General features: G+C 41.4%; 1 protein-coding gene across 1 annotated transcript in view; it reads right to left on the reverse strand.

The window, feature by feature from the left end:
• Nucleotides 1-23241, reverse strand: part of MICAL2 (microtubule associated monooxygenase, calponin and LIM domain containing 2) — a 215152-nt gene that overhangs the window by 26514 nt on the left and 165397 nt on the right. The window contains exons 32-34 of the mRNA XM_060303498.2: nt 11312-11427; nt 7468-7560; nt 4550-4643 (exon numbers count right to left, since the gene is read on the reverse strand). Of these exons, the coding sequence (XP_060159481.1) occupies nt 4550-4643; nt 7468-7560; nt 11312-11427 (303 nt within the window). The remainder of the gene's footprint in view (nt 1-4549; nt 4644-7467; nt 7561-11311; nt 11428-23241) is intronic.

Here is a 23241-nt window from a genome sequence, read left to right on the forward strand (position 1 = left end):
GGCCACTGCTCGACCAGGTGGCTACTGAGGCTAAAAACAGAGGTAAATACATAATAAATGGATTATTCACATTTGTTGAGTGAGGTAATCTGACATAAACCTTGAGCATCCCTGCATGTCTTTGCTGAGTGTGCCAAATAGCGAGGCCTAACCATCCTGTGTCCCTGAGCCACTCCTGCAGCCAGCCAAGTAGACTACTTGCTTCCTGGGAGAGGGGGCTGGCTTATTTACTGCTTGCCATAAAAGCTGCTGAGTTCCCCTACTCTGGCACAATCGACTGTGTGCACAGCTGTCATCAGGGCCTACCAGGCTACACCCTGGCACTTAGATACAGGGCAACTTGTACCACACTGCTGCTCCTGCTGTTTGCTGTGTCGTGAGTAAAAACTCCCTTGCTCTGATGCACTGAACATCACTGTTTACTTTCAGCACACAGAGTGTAGCAAATCCATCCAAATTCCTTGGTTGCTTAGCTACCAACTTCAGAGTCAAACTCAGGAGTGTCTGATTCTAATATCTGTGTTATTTCCAGGGCACCTTGTTGCTTTATTATCCAGGAAATTATTGTTTCTTCTGTTCCTCAGCGGCAGTCAAGATAAAAACCACAGAGTGTAAGCCAAACTACTTCCCTCTTCCTGCCTAGTTCATTGCAATTTCTTTTGTCATAATGTGTGCTCCTGCTGCCACCTGCTGGCAGCCTCAGACACCCTGCTATTTCTTTGTAAACCCCTTATCTGTGTGAAGGAAAAGCCATCGGGCTCTAAAACAAAAAAGCAAGAAGCTCAATGCAGGGATGCAGGTAAACCATCCTCAAAGTTGGTAAAGCTGTAAGGGAGGAATATTCCGTTACATTCCCCTGGGGACTAATCTGTTCTCCCTCAAAGCTGATCTCAGTTTTCACCAGATTTTACCTGTCTCCAGGTATTGAAAGCAAGCAGAGATTCCGTTATCTACTAAATTTGAATGGTGGTCTCTTGCTAAACTGTGGTGTTCCATCGCACATAACACTGACCACTACACTGACAACCAACAAAACCAGAAGGTAACCAAGAAGAGTCTAAGTGGCTGCAAAGCTCGACTTGACCTCTTCATAGACGGTGAGGCTCAGAGCAATCAGGCCGCTGCATATCATGGTCCTTTACTCTGGGCAGCTAGGACCACCAGGAGAATCCATTTCCTTTGTCAAGGACGTCCATCTCTCTCTCTCTCTCACACACACACACACACACACACACACACACACACACACCCCCTACAGAACATAATGACTTGTCATCTGGGGTGGGTTGTTGGACTTTTGTTTTTCTTTGTTTCCCTTGCCTTGACAAAACGGGGAAAAACCCTTCCTGGGGGTGAGAGAGCTTATTTCTGACTGTTGGAAAAAGAGAAAGCAGGAATTGTTGTCACGACAATTGGGAGCTCATCAAAGCCTCATTTTGCTCATCAGCCATCACTGCCCTCCGTCCTGCACCCCCGCGTGTTCCTCTAATTCAATGCTCGCCTAATGAATAACTCCTAGGAACAAAAGACCCTTTCAGGCTGGCGCACATCATTATCAGAGGAGACTTGTATAACTGTCGCAGACGACTCACGTTTTCAGGCCTTTCTCTAAATCTGGTTATTCACAACCTTTATAGTTCAATATTATTGCCTAACTGTGATCATTTTCTAATTATCCTAATAATACTTATTAAATAATTCCCATTAAATCACTTGAACCAGAGCAGCCCAGGCCAGCTCAAATACAACTTAACCTAATAAGCATCGGTCATTCATTAAGCACCAGGGCAAGCTCTTAAAGGGGCTGAGTAGGATATTAAACCGCAAAGGAATATTATTATTGCACAAATGTTATTACAAGTTCGAGTGTATTAATTTCAATGCCTGGTTTGCAAATCTTCTGTTTGGTTTCCTTTGGGGCCGCCCTCTGTGACTTGACTCTTTCAGTCTCCTGCCCCTTGTTAATCTGCATCTGTCACCAACATAAGGACAATCAAGGAGAAAAAGGCCCATAAACTTAACAGGGGAATTACATTACCAAGGATATAGAGGGAATGAACAGAATCCATCTTCTGGCCCGGCAAATACACCTTTGAAAACACCATAAGCTGGCCGAGTTTCTTTAGCTGATAACTGCAAATAGCCTTTTTTTATACTGAGGGTGAGGGAGATTTTCAGAAGCTTTAAAAATTTGGTTTCCAGACTTTAAATTTCAAGCAATAAACATCAGAGAGTCAATTCTTTAAAAAGTGTGAATGGATATTTAACATTTTGTAAAATAGTATCAGTAGCCGTTTATTAAATGCCTACAATGTGGTAGGCACTCTTGGGAGACTCCTGGTCCACCAATACACTTAATTCTCAAAATGGCCTGGTAATGTGAGGATTATGAGCTCCATTTTTCACATAAGGAATCTGGGAGCAGAGAGGTTAAGGGATTCTCCCAAAACCACACAGCCTAAATGCAGTGGAACAGAATTTGAACACAGGGCTCCTTGACGCTTACAATTTTACTAACCCTACCGTGCCATACTGCCTCCCCAGCAAAATGAAACATGTCCTAGCTTTGCTGGTTGATCCTTTTCACTTCTAAGGCTCTCACTGAAGTCAGCGGACTCCTAAAGACAAGTGCCAAGCCTTCTTGATTGGGAATATGACCAAACATTTCATTGTGTTGAAAGCCCTGACAATGGCTGTACAGGTAGGCAGGGACTCCAAGCAGTGAGAAACAGTTACCACTTTTGTTAAGAACCCTACTTCTGATGGGTGGATTTGGGTTCTCTTTGCAAGGAAATACACCGAGTATTGTAAGAAAAGGAACAAATATTTATTAACATTCTCTCCCATGCCAGGCACTGTGCTAGGGCTCCCACATACATTGTTTTAGCCAATCCTCACCACAAATCCAAGGAACAAGTATAATTATCACTCCCACTTCAGAAACACAGAAGCTGAGGCACAGAGGGGTAAAGTCAGACTCCGACGTTTCCAGAGAGACAACAACTACACAGCTACAGAAGCTGAAACCACAGGGCCTCTCACGTGGACCGGCCCTTGCAGGGCTCTGGGAGCTGCCCCACAGGTTTGCCTGCAGGACTTTGTATGAGCTTCCGGCCTCACAAAATCTGGGTCTGCCCCTGCTGGTACCATTATTCTCAAATAACTGAACTTTTAAGAGAACTGAAGCCCTAACCTTTCCCTATGTTGTTTACGTGACCACACACAGAGATATGTGTTTTCAGGGTCTGCTTTCTCACATTTTATATCCCAAATACAAAAGGCTAAAGACATCACATCAGAAATTAAAGAGACAATACCCCCAATATACACACATATATATATCACTGAATCTCTTTGCTGTATACCTAAAACTAACACAATATTGTAAATCAACTGGGCTTCAATTTTATAAAAGAGACAATACCCCCCATTGACCCCAATTCACTAGCAACATCACTGCTGGATGGTTTCCACAAACACATAGATTTCTTTCAGTTTCATTCCTCACTCAAAACTCTCTGCTGGTTCCTTATTCGTTATGGCATTTCAGGTCTTTTTACTTTTGGTCTTTGCAGGTGCTCTTCCCTCTGCCAGAATGGCCTCCTCACCTCCCTGGTAACCTCCTGTTCCTTCTCCAGTTCTTGTCTTAACAGATCACCCCCTCCAGGTGATTAGCCTGACCACCCCCCTTCCCCATCGAGATCAGTTAGGAACCTCGTGATTCCGTCCTCATTCCACCCTAACGCTTGTTCCCATCACAGCCCTCATCCCCCTGTGTTGTGGTTTATTCACATGTCTGTGTCCCTCAATGGACCATAAACTTCTCAAAGGCAGGAAATGTCATACTTATCGTTAGAGACCTACTGTCTTAATGTCCAATACAAAGCAGACCTTCACCAGATGAATTCTGTTTGCATCTAAGAATCTGAAGCTACCAGTAGAACAGTTACTATTTATTGCTTTGCCTTGTGCCAGGTAATGTGCTAATTTAATTTCATCATATATATATTTCATCATGTATATATGTATCTCCTTTAATCGTTATTTCAGCTCTACAAGATAGGAAACCACTATTATTCACATTTTAGAGGAGAAAACGGAAGTTCATAAAGGTTTAGAACGTGACTGGTCCAAGGCCCTACAGCTGATAAAGGGAGCTACAGGTGGTAAAGGGAGAAACCAAGACTTTGACTCCAAGTCCAGGCTTTGAATCACTACCAACATTGCTTGAACACCCAACTGTTTCTCCTGAATTTATCTTAATCCCTGAATTGCAAAGAACATTCACACTAGCAGAAAAGAGACTGGACAGACCAGAAATCCAAGGCCCACAGGCTGACTGATGCCCTGGGAATTTCAAACTGGACAACCAGTTTGATTTTGAAAGTGGGAAGCAGTTGTGGATTGAGCACCGCAGGTCCGTGTTGACAGTTCCACAGTGGGTGACAAGGTCTCACTGTTTTGCCCAGATGGTTAGACCAGCACTGTTTTCAGACCAGAGACACGGGCCCGAGCCCGCTTCTCCAGATCCGCCCGCGGGGATGCCTACCTGCTTCTCCTCTCAGCGCCTTCTCTAGCCTCACGCCCTGGATCTCGGAAGCCCTCTGCCACTCCTCCACCTCTTCCAGCTGCCTCTGGATGGCCTGCAATGCCAGGATCATACGTCACGCAGGTACTTTCAACGTGCAGAGTCATGCAAGGGCGCCAATTCTGCCACCTACTTTCCAAGAGGAAGAAGCCCTTTCCCTCGTGATGCCACCTCCTCAATTAACTGGGTAAGAACCCATGAATTCCCAAAATAACTAGAACTTGACATTTCCTTTCTTTAAGTATGAAAACATAAAGCAAGGAGTCTGTGTGTAAGCTCAATTTGCCCCCAAGGAGACATGAAAACACTCCCCTTTGACCAGGCCAGTCACACAGACACGCTCTCAGGCAGAGGCTGCTGCACTGGGTGGGTGGTCCTCGTAGTTCCTGGACCCCTCGGAGCCTCGGCCTCTGACCATGGTGATGGCATAGCCATCAGAGCTACAGTCCCTACCCAGAGTAGGACAGGGTCTCCAGGGGCAAACACAGGGCACGTTTCTTCTCCCAGGAAGAACCAGCAGACACCTCCCAAGAAGCTGTTCTGAAGCAGCAGACGCGGGCCAGCTCCTGGGGCTCTGGGTGTCCCTCTCCTGGTTTGTCTTGCTCTTGTCCTCAGCTACAAATCGGCAACCTATTCTTTCACTGCACCACGGGGGCTCTTTATTGTCTGTGGAAGTGCACTGTGGCTTGTTACTAGCAGTTTATTAAGACGAGACAGAAACGTTTATCCCATTAAGGCACCCCTCCATAACCCTAACCTAACCATCAGGGCACCTAGCAAGGCTCGGGATCATGACTGCGTTTCCTTCACACGTTTATTTTCCCTACCAGCTATTTCTCGCTTGTATCTTAGGAAGGAAAATGAAGGGAAAACCTTTCCTCTGTACATTCTGTTCATCCCCGTCCATTTTCTCTGCTTTCAAACACACGCTGCCAAAAGGCACATCTCTTGACAGAACAGACCTTGCACCTGGCAGACCAGGTGTGTTCAAGGAAGTGGCAGCTGTCTGGGCAGGTAGAATGTGTGTGTTCTTCCTTTCCTACCTTCCTCTAGCTCTGTCTCACACCTCTTCCTCCTTAACGCCACATCCTTCTAAGTCTCCCCTGGATTCAAAGTACAATCGCTGAGGCATCTGCAACCCGTGAAGAGGCCCCAGCAAGGGTAGCAGTGGGGAGGGGTGGGGACGGAGCAGCCACCTGGCTTCTTGTCTCAGCTGAGAGTGTTTAAGCCCCAAACATAAAATCTGAAATAGATGGGAATTCTATCTAAAACTACTTGTAATTTTATGCCCTCTTCCTCTCTGTCTCTCTTTTAAAGACAATTATATCTTTATAGATCTGTCTCTTGCTGGCACTGTGTAGAATTGCTAAAGGAAGGGAAACATTTAAATGACTTTATTACTGATTACTTTGCAATTATGGCTCTATAATTGTTATGGACTGAGTAGTGCCCCCCCCCACCCCACCAAATTCATATGTTGATGTCCTAATCCCTAAAGAGACTGTGTTTGGAGATAGGGCCCTTAAGGAGGTAAATAAGGTTAAGTGAGGTCATACCAGTGGGCCCTAATCCAACAGGACTAGTGTCCTTATAAGAAAAGGAAAAGATGCCAAAATTCTCTCTCTTTCTCTGAATGCACACAGAAAAAAAGGTCATGTGAAGACACAGCAAGAAGGCAGCTGTCTACAAGCCAGGAAGAGAGTCCTCACCAGAAACCAATCCTGCAGGCACCTTGATCTTGGACTTCCAGCCTCCAGGGCTGTGAAAGAATAAATTTCTGTGGTTTAAGCCACCCAGTCTGTGGTATGTCATTATGGCAGCTCAAGCTGATTGATACGGTGGTCATTCTTTAGAAACTAAGGATGAAAATCTCAAAGATTATACAGGACTGGTATGGGTGCTAGCAGATTAGGCCTCAAAAGGCCATCGTAATTCTTCTGTTATCACTGCCTACTGTCTGGAGTAAAAATAGAAGGAGGGGAAATTGCTGAGTTTGCCAATCCATTTCATAAAGACTTCTCATGTTCTCAGAAGGAAAAGTTGAAATGTTTCAAGAAAGCCTGTTTCAGAAGTTGAGAATGGACAGAGGGAATTTATGGGAAGTTTTCCCATCCACTAAGTGAAGGGGGTGGCTCCCAAGTCAGTCACTGAGAAGAGTAAAGGAGGCTGGAGTAAGTGACTTCCTGCTTTTGTCAGAAACAAATTACAGGACTACCCGGCCTGATAAAGCGAACAACTGGAAGAAGGGTAGGGCACGCTGCATTAACATGAGTGGTCATTTTAAGGCCTTCTGTCCTAAAACCCAACTGTCCCTCAAGGCTAGGTTTGGGGTCCTCAGGGAGAGGGGGTGTGCCTTGACTTTCTGCTTCATTTTGCAGGTGGGCAGATCAACTTGGGCAGAAATGTTTGGAGTAAACAATCAGGCCAGGGAATCTGTAGCAGAATGCTAGATGCTTGTGTGTTCAGCTAACCTTGGAATAGAGACTGCCCCAGTAGTTGTCAGCTCAGCAAAGACACTGTCAGAAAGTCAGGGGAAGGTTGTGTCCTCACAGAGGACAAAACTAAGGCCACTCGTGTGTGGCACTAAGGGCCTGGGATTGTTCCCAAGGCCGTGTGTTGGCTGCTGTTCCAGCTCACTCTGCAGGACACGCGTCTGCAGATGGAGAGGCAGCTGGGAGTGGGCCAACTCAACACCTGGGCCCTCCAGGCCCCAGAGTCCCACCAGGGATTGAGTCAGAGCCTTTAGAATAGCCACAAGCCCGGTTGCTCAGAGAAGAGAGACCTGTCTTTCCCCAGTGCAATACAGATTTCCAGAGGCTTCCACATCCAGATCCCCAGGATCCCAGACCCACTCACTCAGCTCAAGTTTGTTTTCTGACCTGAGCTTTGTGAAGTCTTTTCAATTCTTCTTGCTTAACCAATTGTTTTGTTGCTTTTTCTAGCCTCCTTCTTCTTCTTAGTGTCTTCCTCTCCTACAAAAACCAAGAAGAAAAAAATATGTCTTGAAAAGTGAAATTGAAATGTACAAAATACTGTCACAGACTCTGCCCTCTCCAACCAAACCACTGCTTAGCTTCTAGAACAACAATGTCAACAGAACTTTCTGCAGTGATGGAAATGTTCTGTATCTAGGCATAAGATTGCCTTCCCTACTTCACTTTGCTTGTACAAATACGTCATTAGTACCACTGGGTTCTCTGTGTGCCTGGGCTAGTAGAATACAGAACATTCAAAATTGAGGCATTGAAAATAGCGGTCCAGATCTTGACGGTGTCTCTTCCAGGTTTTAGACAGCAGAGAAAGGAGAAGTAGTGGTGTGGCCAGCTCCACATATTGCAAGTTTCAGGAGACTCTTCTGATTGGAGAAGCAGCAGAGAATAACGTTTGAGCACTGGGCCCAGGAGCCATGCAAAGCTGGCATTCAAACCCCAGCTGAGCCGTGTGAGCTTCGCTATGTCATACAACTTCCTGAACTTCAGCGTCCTCTTCAGAGTGATGAGAATGATTTAATGCCTACCTTGTAGGGATGTGATAAGGATTAAATGGGATAAGGTGGGTCAAGTCCTTTGCAGAATACTTAAAAAAGATATGGGATAGATATTCAGTAAATACTATGATTTTTACCATTACCAGTATGATCGTTATATTATTATTATACAAATTAGCATGATTATAATTTCTTACTAAAATCTACTATTTTTCATATGTGTGTGTATGTACGTAGTATGTATAACATATGTATGTATACATCTTACATATACAAAATAAATGTCCAACTTGGGCCGGTTTTATTATGTTTGCCTTCTCAGAGCATACACATCAATTTTCTATATTAGGATGAGAATGAGAACATGCGAGAGACGTCTTTCTAATGCTGGCAGAAATAAATATGGAATTAAAAACTTGTTACATCTAGCCTGGTGCCTGGGCATTCAGTAGCTGTGGTTGAGCTGAATGTTTGCCCATTAAAAGGACTATAAATCCCCAAGTGGGGAATAGACCTAACAGGCCTGACTCCAGGTCCATAATAGAGGTCAGAGATTTTACCTTAAAAGCAAGTGCCTTTCCAGGGCTTTATGGGTCCTTGGCGCTCTGCCACCCATTCCATCACTCTCCTTAGGAAAGCATCTAGCTTTCAGGGTTCAGAATGTTTACAGATCATTGGTGAAAACATTTAGCTCAATGACGAAACTTGGTTTTTCTAAAATTCTCTGTAGGATGTAGAATCCTAAAGATCTTCATCCTTTCTTTCATCCTTGGAAGGAAATTTTGGCTCTCAGCACTCAAACTTATTCTATATCACATCTCTATTGCTAGAGGACAACTTCCAGACTGACTGTCAACCACTGCAGAGGTCCCAGGCCATTTGGGTGAGGGAACTCCTCCTTTAAGCAGCCAGGATCTTTCTGGGAAGGCTGGGTGGGGAGGGGTGTGGTGGTATTTGGCAGATATCTCTTGAGCTTCCACTATACTAATCTACATAATAATTGTCAGCATTTGTTGAGTGCTATGTGCCAGACACTGTACTGATTACTTCACATGCATCATCTTATTTATTCCACAAATTACACTTATTTCACAGGTAAGGAAATCAAAGCTCAGAGAAGTTAAAGAACTTGCCCAAGATGACACAATCAGGAACTGGTAGAGCCAGGAGCTAAGCCCAGGTAACCTGAATCCAGTGTCCACATTTCTATCTAGTTTATTCTGCCTTTCCTGTACCAAATTCGGTGCAGATGCATCAAGGACCTCTGCTTTAAAGAAATATCAAACTTTCCCCCTAAATTAAGACCATTCAAACAATTTCAGTGAGGGATGCCTTGACAGCATTGCGCTGTCTTAGCACTTCCCAGCAGCAAAGCTGCCAAACCCGACTGCTTTATCAAGAGTCAGCAAAGCAGAACCTAGACAGGGAAAGAAAGTCCTTTACTGCCTTTTATTAAAAGATGTGGACGTAGAAAAAAAGAAGGATGATTTATTAACAAACGCTCATATAGCCTTACACTGCACCAGGCACGGTTCTCACATCCTCAGTAATGGTGATGACGATGCAGAGAAGAAAGGAAAACGTCTAAGGGCTAAGGAAGAAAAAGATGAAGGACAGAGAAAGGGAGAAATCTGGCAGGACTGAAGACAAGCTGCCTGTCTCCCTCTCTCAGATCCAGGCATTAACTTGAGGGGAGGGGGCAAAGCAAAGAGGCGAGGCTGCATATCCTGTCTCCAGTTTCCTTTGCAAAGGTTCACTTGAGCTGAGTGGGCTCTGTGCCATGTGGCTGGGGACACACCTGTATGGGGCAGAAGAGATAAAGAAAAAGAAGGGAAAACACTTCCCTCGTTCCTTCAGTGTGAGCCCTTGGGAAGTCATAAAGAAGGAACCTTTTTGCCAGCTTCCCTGCCTGAAGAGTGGGCGTGTTGGAAGCCAGGTGAAGCGGGCAAGGTTTACCACACTGCAGCAGATGTGTAATGTGATGACTGGCTCTGTTCTGGTCCAGCAGGAGACAAGGAGCTATTCGCAAGGCTTGCCCTAGGTATCATGGTCTTGCCATTTCGATGGCTTTCAGCCACTCCATTCTTTTGGTCCCCATGAGTGGCAGAATGGCTGATGCTGGGGCTTCTGCCTCATTTGAATACAGAATTAACTCAGGGTCACTCAAGGGGGTGAGAGGGTCTGTAAGGAAATCCCAGAAATCAACACGACACGTAGAATTCACTGGTACTGAGTGTCTAACTAATCATGGCCACCCATGGTTAGAAACCAGAAATCTCTACGTATTCTCTCGTTCTCATTCTCTCTCTCCCCAGCATGTCCCAGCTCCCTCCTGACTTACTTGCTCCAAGGTGAGCCGTGGGGAGCTGGAACCCCTGAATGACTTGAGGTGATGCCAAAGCTCCTAGTGCTAGATATGGAAAAGTTGAGTTTAAGTAAATAAATTTGCTTCTCTCTTTTTCTCCGCAGATCCTTACTGCTCCAAAAAATAAACACTGCCAGAGCAGTGAACTGCTTCTGTCCGCCCAGGAAGCATATGATGTCCAGCCATTCAGCTCTTCCAGCCCCAGAGGATAAAGAAAACAATGGTGGGATTTGGTCATGGGATGCGTGCCTCCGTGTATGTAACATACAGACACATTTAAAGACATACAATGACGTTTGTGTTTTTTAATCCATGGGTATGGGAGTCATTTAAAGGGTTCTCCAGAAATGAATGTTCATTAAGCAGAGAGAAGAACTGCCATTCCCCCGCCAGCACACGGCTAGTCAGTGGGGATCCTCAGAGCCTACATGCAACTGCATGGTTCATTTTGCATTTCTGATTAGAATAAACATAACGTTTTCCATGCAATCTGCCTCTAGTGCTTCTTAAATGAAGCTGTGCTACCCCTCGGGAAATACACATCTGCTTGTTTTAATTTTTTCGATGGTTTGCTTGTTGGATCACCACTTTAAGAGCTGCAGTCACCAAATGGTTTCAAGTAAATATGTCTGTTTTTTCCCCCTTCCCACTTTGACATCTCTGAGAAAGGCAAGTTCCTAAAAATTAAAAATATATATAAAAAGGTAATTCTTAGGGTGTTCCAGGTAAAAAGAGCGGTTGCTGTGAGATGCAATGAAACGTGATCCTCCTAATGAAACTGCTGCAGCTGGAGCCCACATTGGGTCTGAAATCTGGATGGTAAACGGCCCCCGCAAGCCAAGGCCCCCTTTGGTTTGCCAAGTGTTGTTACCTTTGACCGCAAGGAAGGCTGAGGATCGAATTCTTCATCTGCAGAGGAGGTGGTGGTGGAAGAGGTGGAAGAGGCAGTCCCTGTCACCTGTGCTCTGATGGGGACGTGCTTGGGACCTGAAATGGGAACAGAAGAACTCACTGAACTCCTAGCTTCTTCTCCTGCGTCATGACCCGAAGCCACCTCTCCTTCCTCCCTGCTACCCCCATTCTCTTCCTCCCTGCCCTCCCCTCACTGCACCTGCCATGAGCATGAGGCGGCAGCACCTAAGGGCAACTGAAAATTTGGCCCTCTACGTTAATTACATTTCTGGGTCCCTGCCAAGAGCTTTGCAGCTCTCTTTTCATGTGAAAAAAAAAAGGTATTATGCAGAAATCAATTAATTCCTTAAACACCATTTGTATGGTGTGTTGCTAGGAATGCATTCAGAGATGAAATCTGTTAGTAAAATTCGTGTCTGAAGTTAGCTGAGTTACCTAAATGCTTGTGTAAGGTTCGTTCTGCAGAGTAATTGAATGCAAAAAAGTCGGAGCCAGCTCTTAAACAAATCGCCCTTCTGCGGCTCACAGCATCTGGCACCCATTTTTACTACATGACATCTGCTCAGTGTAAAAGGGCTGGCGTCAGAATGTCTGGTCATAGAAAAAAAAAAATCCCAAATGTAATCAGAAGCAAAAGGACTCTAAGCCTAAGGTTTTATCACATAGTCTCATGCAACATAAATATTTCATTAATTATGGCTAAACAAATGCCAATTTTATTTTCCCAACTTGCAGATATTATCACATCATCGAAGTGATGATTCAAATGCCAGGAAAGGCGGTTTAAGATAGGGAGGGCTCAACAATTCAGGGCCCACGGGAGAGCTGAAGTCGAGGGGAGATGCCAACCCCTGAACGAGAGGTAGATGGTTAGAGGCAGCAAAGTGCCTGTGTTCGCTCAGATCTCTTTGTGATCTGACTGGGGACCACGTGTGATAGAGTGTTCCAGGTGCCACAGGAGACTTTTGTTCTTCTCAGCAAGAACATCTGCCCCTACACATCAACCTGATGCAGAGTTAATGATTAATATCTGGATTAACGCACCCTGAACACCGGCTATCAGAACCAGCTAGGACTCCACGATAGGAGATTTACTAACCTTTACTCTGCCGCATCAGCTTCTATCTAAAGAGAAATATGTGTTGGGTGGGGAGGGAGGAGGAGAGGCAATTCCAAGCTGACTAGCATTCTCTCCAGCCTGCCTTTTCTTCCCCGTAATTTTCAACTATTCACCCCAGTGGGAGAGGCCAAGTTTTAAAAATTAAGGGTAATTTTAACTTCCAGGAACACATTTACATATGCTGTTATTCAAAGTAAAATAATGCAAAACATCTATATAATAACACAGCCTCTCTGGGGAGAGAGTTAACTGTTTTCCACTTTAATTTGCCAGATGCGAACGCTCAGGTGAAGAGAAAATCGGGAGCTGCATAATAACGGTGGACGCATTGTTAGTGGGAAGCTGAGACTGTTTCCCAGCCCCAGCCACTAAATCACCGCTGAGTACTTTAGTCACTGAGTATTCCCTTCTTAGTGTGTGAGCTTGAGGAACTAACTTCACCTCCTCAGTTTCTGGGGATCATGATGTCTAACTCGCAGAACTGTTGTAGAAGAGTAAACGTAATCAATATAAAGAGCCTAACACAGTGCCTGGTTCATTGCAGGTGCTTAAATAAATGTCGTCGTCATCATCAGCTGCCTCTCCCAGACGATGAAGCAGCAGCCATTGCTTCATCATCATCATTGGTCCCAACAAACAATACTGCAATATTAGTAAAACTGCCTAATCAACCGTCATTTTATGGAGGAAGTATAATAACCTAAATTTGAAACTTTTTCTATCAAAAATAAATTTAATATTTCCACTGAATTTTATTTTGAAATTGAGGAGAAAATGTTCCCAGATATAATGCATTTCTTAAACTTCTGGCAAAGTTACATAAAGTTAAATAGTTACCCCTGAATCTCTTCCCCTTTACTCTCTTCCATCATAGAACCATTCATTCTACTTTACTTTTCATTTGCAAGCTTAAAAAATTTGCAGCATTGTTCTACTCTGGCTATAATGGAGTGACTGATTCTGGGATTGATCTCCCACCACAAAGCACTAGAAGTCAGGATGAAATATATGAAGCAACTGTTTCCAGACACTGGACAAGAGGCAGTACAGAACTGTGATAAAGGTGGGAACAGAGCTTACATGAGGTAAGCCCTACATTCACAGTAGCTTTCTGCCTACAGGCACTTTCCAGAACACAGTGCAGGTAGGAGGAACCTAAACAGAGCATAGCAGATTCATTGAGTTGAGAAGACAGAGGTCACCATTTGAGTGGGCTGAGGCAGTTGGAATATGTGGGGAAGAGTACTTGAGAGGAAGGAGCTATGTAGAAAACAGACTTCAGAAATAAGCATAAAAGTCAACTTGAGGGGCTTCCTTGGTGGCGCAGTGGTTGAGAGTCCGCCTGCCGATGCAGGGGACACAGGTTCGTGCCCCGGTCCGGGAAGATCCCACATGCCACGGAGCGGCTGGGCCTGTGAGCCATGGCCACTGAGCCTGCGTGTCCGGAGCCCGTGCTCCGCGACGGGAGAGGCCACAACAGTGAGAGGCCCGCGTACAGAAAAAAAAAAGTCAACTTGAGTCTATTGCTTAATGATAAATTATAGATGCATAGAGAGAAATTGCACGAGGTTGGGCCGACAACTGCTGGAAAGTTATAGGGTAAATAATCTCTAAAGCTTTCACAAGACTGGAAAATGTTCAAGTTTTACCCAAATAGGGTAGAGCAAATGTTGGGGGCATTAGAGTGGAGACGACAGAAGAATCGCACTTGAGTAACAGGGATAAATTAGCTCTAGGGTAAAGGTCATTATAGACATAACTGAATAAGCTTAAAAACCAGCCTTGTAAGAAACAAATTGATCTGCAAGTTACTCTACTGCCTGCCAAACATTCTTTAATGCCTATATAACACTCTTGAAATGAGGAAACAAAATCTAGACACTCTAAAATGTAATATTTACAAAACCTAGCAGCCAGTAAACAGTTACTAGATACATAGAAAAGCAGGACAATGAGTCTGATAATCAAGAGAAAAATCAATCAATAAAAGCAGACTCAGAAATGATGAAATTAGCAGACAAAGATTTAAAAAGAGTTATTCTAAATGTGCTCAAGAATTTAAAAAGAAAACATGAGCAGAATAAGGACAGAAACAAAAAATATTTTTAAAAGAACCAAATGGAACCTATAAAGATGAAAACTACAAAATCTGAAACGAAAATTTCACTGGATCAGTTTAACAACAGACTAAATACTGCAGAGGAAAATATTCAGTGAAATTAAATAATAGCAATAAAATAAAAACTATCTAAAATGAAGCACAGAGAAAAAGAGACTGAAAAAATGAATAGAACCTCAGTGACCCGTGGGACAATATCAAGTGGTCTAAAATACATGTGATTGGAGTGCCAGGAGACAGAGGGAGAATGACAGGAACAGAAAACGTAGTTGACGTAAGATTGCTGAAAATCATGCAAATTTAATGAAAATTGTAAATCCACAGCTTCAAGAAGCTCAAAAACCCACAAGCAGGGTAAACACAAAGAAAATCATAGCAAGCCTCCCAATAATGAAATTGCCAAAAACCAGAGATACAGATAAAATCTTAAAAGCAGACAGAGAAAAATGATACATTTCATACAAAGAAACAAAGATAAGAATGTCCATGGACATCTTGTCAGAACCTAAACATGCCAAGAGACAACAGAACATCATTAAAATGCTGAAAGAACAAAAAAATCTGTCAACTTATGATTCTATGTCCAGTGAAACGACCCATTCAAAATGCAGCAAAAGGGGCTTCCCTGGTGGTCCAGTGGGTAAGACTCCACACTCCCAATGCAGGGGACCCAGGTTTGATCCCTGGTTGGGGAACTAGATCCCGCATGCACACTGCAACTAAGAGTTCGAAGGCCACAACTAAGAAATCTGCATGCCTCAATGAAGATCCTGTGTGCAGCAACTAAGATTCAGCACAGACAAAATAAATAAATAAAATAATAAATAAATATTTAAAAAAAATTCTCCTTACCTGCCTTGTTTTTTTAAAAAAAAATGAAGCAAAAATAAAGGTTTTTGGTTTTTTTGTTTTATTGTTTTTTTTAGGAGAAAGAAGTTAGGATAATTTGTTGTTAGCTGACATGGATATAAAAAAGTCTTAAAAAGTTCTGTAGCAGAAGGAATACACCAGATGGAATGAAGAGGCTCAGAAATGATAAATATAAAATAATTTTTCTTTGTGGTTCTTAATTTCTTTAAAAGACAATTGACTGTTAAATGTAAGATAGTGTGAAATAATAAGAAATATACTGACAGATCTTCCTCAGCTTACAATGGGGTCACATCCCGATAAACCCATCCTAAGTTGAAAATATTGTAAGTTGAAAACTCATTTAATACATCTAACTTACTAAATGTAACTTAGCCTAGCATGCCTAAATGTGCTCAGAACACTTACATTGCCTACAGTTGGAAAAAATCTTCTAAAACAAAGCCTAATTATAACAAAGGGTAGACTAGCTCATGTATTGATAGATTATTGAATACTACACTGAAAGTGAAAAACAGAATGGTTGTTTGAGTACAGAATACAGGCTGTAAGTGTATCGGTTATTTACCAGCCAGGTCTCCTGGCTGACTGCGAGCTGTGGCTCTCTGGAGAGTATGGTACCACATATTGCTTGCCTGGGAAAAGATCAAAATTCAAAATGTGAAGTATGGTTTCTAATGAATGCATATTGCTTTTGCATTACCATAAAGTCAAAAAATTTCAGATTGAACCAGTGTAAATCAGGGACTTTCTGTATTGGTCTCTGCCCCTGGCTTCTGCTAATATTTGATCTTTGACCCCAATTCCTGACAAAAAGGTCCTAAAACCCTTGGAATTTCCCAGGTGATAGGAGTTTCTTTTGTTCTAATGAGGTGGCTCTTGGTGGGCTTGTGGATGGGGACTGGTCACTAGAAAGACCAAGCCATGATTAGAAGCTTGGAACTATCATCCCTACCCCTCCATCCTCTGAAGAGGGGAGAGGGGCTGGAAAGTGAGTTAATAATCGATCATACCTATGTGATGAAGCCTCCATAAAAATCCCTGAAGTACAGGGTTTAGAGAGCTCCCAGATTGGTGAACACATCCATGTGCTGGGAGCGTGTTGCACCCCAGCTCCATGGAGACAGAAGCTCCTGTGCTTGGGACCCTTCCAGACTTCACCCTATGTATTTCTTCATCAGGCTATTCATCTGTATCCTTTATCATATCCATTATAATAAACTAATAAGTGTAAGTAGGTGTTTCCCTGAGTTCTACACCAGACTAGCAAATTATTGAACCCAAGGAAGGAACTGGGGGAACCTCTACTTATAACCAGTTGGTCAGAAGTACAGGTGACAACCTGTAAGAATATAGAAGATTTGAGCAAACACGACTAATATATTTGACCTAATTGACGGATATAAAACAACATCCTCAATAACTAGAGAATATAATTTTTTTTCAGAGCACATAGAACATTCACTAAATTGGTGATATGCCAAGCCATAAAGCAAGTATCAACAAATTTCAAAGAACTGAAGTCATACATAGTATGTCTTCTGACAACAGTAAGGTTAAGCTAGAAATCAATTAATAAAAAATATAAGTAGAACACTTCAAAATGATTAGAACTTAAGCAATACTTTCTAACAACCTACAGATCAAAGAAGAAGTAAAAATAAATTTAAATTAACTGATGATAAAAAATATGGTATAACAAAATGAATAGAATGCAGCTAAAGTGATGATTAGAGGGGAATTTAGAGCTTTAAATGTATACATTATGCAAAAGAGAAAAGTTGAGAATTGATGCTCTAAGATCTACTTCAAGAAACTAGAAAAAGAACCACCAAATGAACCTAAGGAAACCAAAAAGGAAGACAATACTCAAGATAAGAACAGATTATGAAAGACAATACAGACAAAGCAGAAATAAAATAGAAAATTAACAAAGCAAAATTTTTCTTCTTTAAAAAGATGAATAAAATTGATAACTTCAAAAAAAATTGATAACTTCAACGAAGAATGACTGAGAGAAAAGAGACAGAAAGCACACCTACCAATACTGGGCATAAAAAGTCCTACAGAGTACTAAAGGAAGCTAGTAACCATATTATGACAATAAATTTGAAAATTTAGATTAAATGGACAAATTTATGGAAAAACATGACTTACAAAACTGACATAAGAAGAAATAGAAAATCCGAGTAGTTACATATCTAACAAAAGGAACCCTCATATACTGCTGGTGGGAATATAAATTGGTGCAGCCACAGTTGAAAACGGTGTGAAGGTTCCTCAAAAAATTAAGAATAGATCTACCATATGATCCAGTTATTCCACTTCTGGGTATTTATCCAAAGAGCACAAAACATTAATTTCAAAAGATATACACACTATGCTATGTTCATCATTATACTACATTCATCACAGATATATACACTATGCTACGTTCATCACTATGCTACGTTCATAGAGATGTGGTATAGGAGAGAATACTACTCAGCCATAAAAAAGGATGACATCTTGCCATTTGTGACAACATGGATGGACCTTGAGGATTTTATGCTAAGTGAAATAAGATGGAGAAAGACAAATACATACGAGTTCACTTATATGTGGAATACAAAAATAAATTAATTAATGAACAAATCAAATCAAACCAAATAAAAACAAACATGTGGATACAGAGAACAGAGTAATGGTTATCAGAGGGAAGAGGGTACCAGAGGGAAAAACGGGTAAAGAGGGTCAACTGTATGGTGATGGATGGGAACTAAAACTCTGGCTGTGAGCACACAGTAGTGTATACAGGAGTCAAAATATAATGCTGTACATGTTAAGCACATAATGTTATAACCAATAAAAAGAGTACCTATAAAAATAATCTACAGCAAATAGAAAGATAAACCTTCTGATATTGGGTTAAAAAGATAACGATCTATTTATTACCACTTCCATTTAGCACTGTATAGGGGGTCCCAGGCAGTACAAGAAAGTTAAATAAAAGGTATACAAACTGGAAAGGAGGATGTCAAACCGTCTTTATTTTCAGACAACATGATTATCTGCGTAGAAAATCTCACAAAAAAGCTACTAGAATAATAAGTGATGTTAGCAAGGACAATAGAAAAAGTCAATTGCGTTTCTACATATTAACAATGAGCAACTGAAAATCAAAATTAAGAAAGCCACTCCATTTACAGTAGTAACACAACAAACTGTGAAATTCTTAAGGGATACATGTAACAAAATATGCGCAGGAACTACACACTGAAAACTAAGAAAACCTAAATAAATTAAGAGATATTGCATCTCCATGGACTGAAAGACTCAGTAGGTATCAATTGTTCCCAAATTATTTAGAGACTAAAAACAGTCCCAATCAAAATTCCAGCAGGCTTATTTGGTAGGAATTGACTAGCTAAATTTAAAATTTTTATGGAAACACAAAAGACCTAGAATAGCCAAAATAACTTTTAAGAACAAAATTTGAGGACTCCCACTACCTGTTTGCAAGACTTACTCTAAATCTCTAGTAATCAAGAGAGTATAAGGATAAACATACAGATCAATGGAACAGAGTAGAGAGCAGAGGTAAACCCACACGTATATAGTCAACTGATTATCTGTAAAGATGACATTGTAACACAGTGGGGGAAGAAGAGACTTTTTAACAAGTGGTGCTTTAAAAATTGGATATGTATGGGCAAAAAACTTTGACTTTTATTTACTATAAGCAATTAATTAGAATTGGATTATAGACTTAAGCCCAAAAGCTAAAAACTGTAAAACTTCTGAGAGAAAACATAGGAGAAAGCCTTAGTAACTTTGGGTTTAGAAAGAGTTCTTAAATCTAATTCAAATTATTAAAAAAATTAATTAATTTGACTTCATCAAATTAAAAACTGCTGTTCTTTGGATGACGAAAATGAAAAGACAATCCACTAGCTGGGAGAAAATATTTGTAAACACATATCTGATAAAGGACTTATAACCAGAATTTTTATGAACTCTGACTAAATAGAGGGTTATAGTGTGTTCTCAGATCAGAAGACACAATATTCTAAAGCTATCAAATGTCTCTAAATTAATCAATTTTAAACTGTATCATTTTAACTGCACACACAAAAGTTGAACACCAGGGAATATATGTAATGAAAATTGTGCAAGATCACTACAACTACAAAACACCGACAGAAATTGCAGAAGTCTTTAGGAATGTATCATGTCCAGGGATTTGAAGACTTACTATTATAGAGATGTTAATTTTCTCCAAATTTATCTCTGGAGTCAATGCAATACTAGTCATAAGCCCAGAAAATATTTTTGTGGAAATTGATGAGTTGATTCTGTAAGTCATATGGAAATGCAAAAGGCCAAGAATATCAAACAATCTTGAAGAACAAAGTGGAGAATTTACTTCAGACTATGAAGATTTACTATAAAACCACATAACGAAAACAGCGCGATTCAGGTGCGAGGACAGACAAACCAGTGGAAATGAATAGAAGGTTCAAAAATGAACCTGCCTCATTAATGACAAAAGTGTCACTGCAATGAAGTGGGGGGAAGAGATGGCTTTTTAAATAAATGCTGCTGAATCAACGGGATAACAACATGGAAAAAAAATAAACACTCACCCTACCTCACAGAATATACAAAAATCTATCTTACGTTGGTCATAGACTTAATTATGAAAGATAAAATAATAAAGCTTCTATAACAGTGTTGTACAATAGAAATCCAACATGAGCCATGTATGTCATTTATAATTTTCTAGTAGCCACATTAAAAAATGTAAAAACAGACAGATGAAATTAGTCTTAATCATATGTTTAGCTCAAATTTCAAAAATATTATCATTTCAATGTGTAATCAAATATAAAAATATTAATGAGATCTTTTACATTATTTCATTCAAACTAAGTCTTCAGAATCTGGTGCATATTTTATACTTACAGCACATCTTGTTTCTTGTTTTTTTTTTTTCATATATAGCTCCTTTATTTGTGGAAAAGATTTGTGGAAAACAAGGTAAATTTTATAAAAATTACATGCACTCCCAAAATGAAACTCATCACTGGTGATAAATAAGTGACTGAAGTAATAACCAGTTTACCTGGGATGATTTGCCGGGATGCTAAAGGGGAGAGATTACTTGGTACAGCCCGCTATATGCACCAAAATAATAGTTACTGACCTTTGAAATTTATGGAAAGAACCATACAAATGGTTTTCAGATATAACTTTAATATTTTGGAAGTATTTGTATGGTTTTTTAAAATTTTAAAATATTTATTTATTTATTTTTGGCTGCGTTGGGTCTTTGTTGCTGTGCGCGGGCTTTCTCTAGTTGCAGTGAGCAGGGGCTACTCTTTGTTGCGGTGAGTGGGCTTCTCATTGCGGTGGCTTTTCTTGTTACAGACCACGGGCTGCAGAGCACAGGCTTAGTAGTTGTGGTGCATGGGCTTAGCTGCTTCGCAGCATGTGGGATCTTCCCAGACCAGGGCTCAAACCCGTGTCCCCTGCATTGGCAGGTGGATTCTTAACCACTGTGCCACCAGGGAAGCCCTTGAATGGTTTTAAACAAGGGCTTGAATTTGTAAACATCTACAACTTTCCCCCACAAGGACTCCCAGCCCAAGAGTAAGCTGTGGCTTAACCAAACGGGAATGTCTGTGCTGTTGAAGGCCAGTGCTACTTTCCACGGAGGGGAACATCAACCCTTTTCTGGCTTGTTAGAACTTTCAAGGCCCTTATGTCTTTGATGCTGGGCATCTGGCCAGGGGCATTTTGTGAACCAGACAATGAGAGCTTCTTGGAATGAGCACATCTTGGTTTAGACAATACATTTTCAATAATTAAAGTGAAATGTAATCCTATCAAAAGAGAAAAGTTGAGTTGAATAGAAAAATATTTTATACAGCTTCAGTTTTAAAATTTAAATCCATTAACATAAATAAAATTAAAAATTCAATTCCTTACTCACACTAGCCCTATCTCAAGTGTGAAATAGTGGCTACCCTATTGGGCAGTGCAATTCCAGAAGGTAACACACAACAGTATCTTTGTGACCTCAGGATAGGGAAGATCTCATAAACAGGATGCAAAAATCAACAACAATAAGGGAAAATATTGATAAATTTGGCTTTATTAAAATAAGTGCCTTTGTTTATCAAAAACACCTTTAGAGTGAAAAAGTTAGTGGAAGAGTGGGAGAAGATGTTTTATATATACATATATCTGACAAAGGACTTATATCCAGAATCTACACAGATTACAAACCAATAAGGAAAGCGCTGACTACATAATGAAAGTATGGACAAAAGACTTGAATAGAGATATCATACAAGAAAATATCTACATAAGCATGTGAACAGTAGTGCAACATCATTATCAGGTAAATGCCAATTAAAACCATAAGATACCACCACACGCCCATAAAAATGGTGACATCAACAAAACAAAACAAAACTGAAACTATGGAGTGTTCTCAAGGATGTAGGTCAAGGGGAGCTCTCGGCTCCTGCTGGAGGGTATACACATTGGCACAACCACTTTGGAAAACCATTTGACAGTACCTACTAAAGCAAACCAATCACGCCTAACCCCAGGACCTAGCAATTCACTCCCAGGTACGTACTGACAGAGATTCTCTCTTCGCCCATACTCTAGCCAAGCTCACCTGAGCCCCCTCGACTAGACCTCAAACTTGGCCCGTAGCAACTAGGCTCTCAACACAAATAGTTTAGCCCACCCTCTTCTTCCTACACTGAAAGACTTAAACACTGGCAGTTTCTAACAGTTCAAGGCCACATCCCTAGGATGACCCAGTCCCCCTTAAAGTACCTGCCTGAGAAAACTCAAGACTGACAAATGAATTTACTGTTTGTTTTAGCCAACACCTGTCTATAGGCTCCTGACCACACTTTCTTAGAGCCTTTACTAAAAAGGGCTTACAACTGTCAATGCTTCTTCCGTCCCTTTGAGATGTATATGTATCTCCTACCACTCAGGAGGACCAGAAAGCCAGTCCTTTCAAATGCAATCACCAGGAGGGATAGGGCCTCAGTCTCCCAGTTTCTGGGGGAGGATAGAATACTAACTTCAATCACTGCCAGCTAACAGACCCAGCTGACCTAACCAGCATTTACACTAACCGACCGTGTAGAACTTTTCACTTCCCTGACTCTACTGAGACCCCACTCACCCCTCTCCCTATTCCCTCATTCTCCCTGTCAAACACCCAGCCACCTCTGGCAAAATCGAAGCTGAGTTCAGTTCATACTGAACTCTCTTACCTACTGTAACAATAAATTACTAATTAAACTCTGTCCTTACCACTTTAACTAGTATCTGGCTTTGTTTATCTTTGACAATACCCAACAGAAACACTATGTATAAGGGTGCTGAAAGCAGCATTCTTCACAATAAAAACAACTGAAAACAACCTAAGTGCCCAGCGTCAGAATGCACCAGTAAAGAGTGTCATATTCATACAAGCGAATAAAATGAGGTGGTGGAAAAGAGGAAACCACTGCTACGCATATGGACATGGATACACATACAAGTGAATAAAATGAGGTGGTGGAAAAGAGGAAACCCCTGCTACGCATATGGACGTGGATACATCCCCCTTAACGTTTAGTGAAAGAAGCCAGGCACAAAAGAGCACGTACTTGTATTAGTTTTCTATTGTTGTGGGAGCAGTGAACACCATAGCAGCTTACAATAGCACCTACTGATTATCTCATAGTCATGTAGGTCAGAAGTGCAGGCCTGGCTCCACTGGGTC

The sequence above is a fragment of the Globicephala melas genome, chromosome 8, assembly GCF_963455315.2.
Source record: "Globicephala melas chromosome 8, mGloMel1.2, whole genome shotgun sequence".
NCBI classification, from domain to species: Eukaryota; Metazoa; Chordata; class Mammalia; order Artiodactyla; family Delphinidae; genus Globicephala; species Globicephala melas.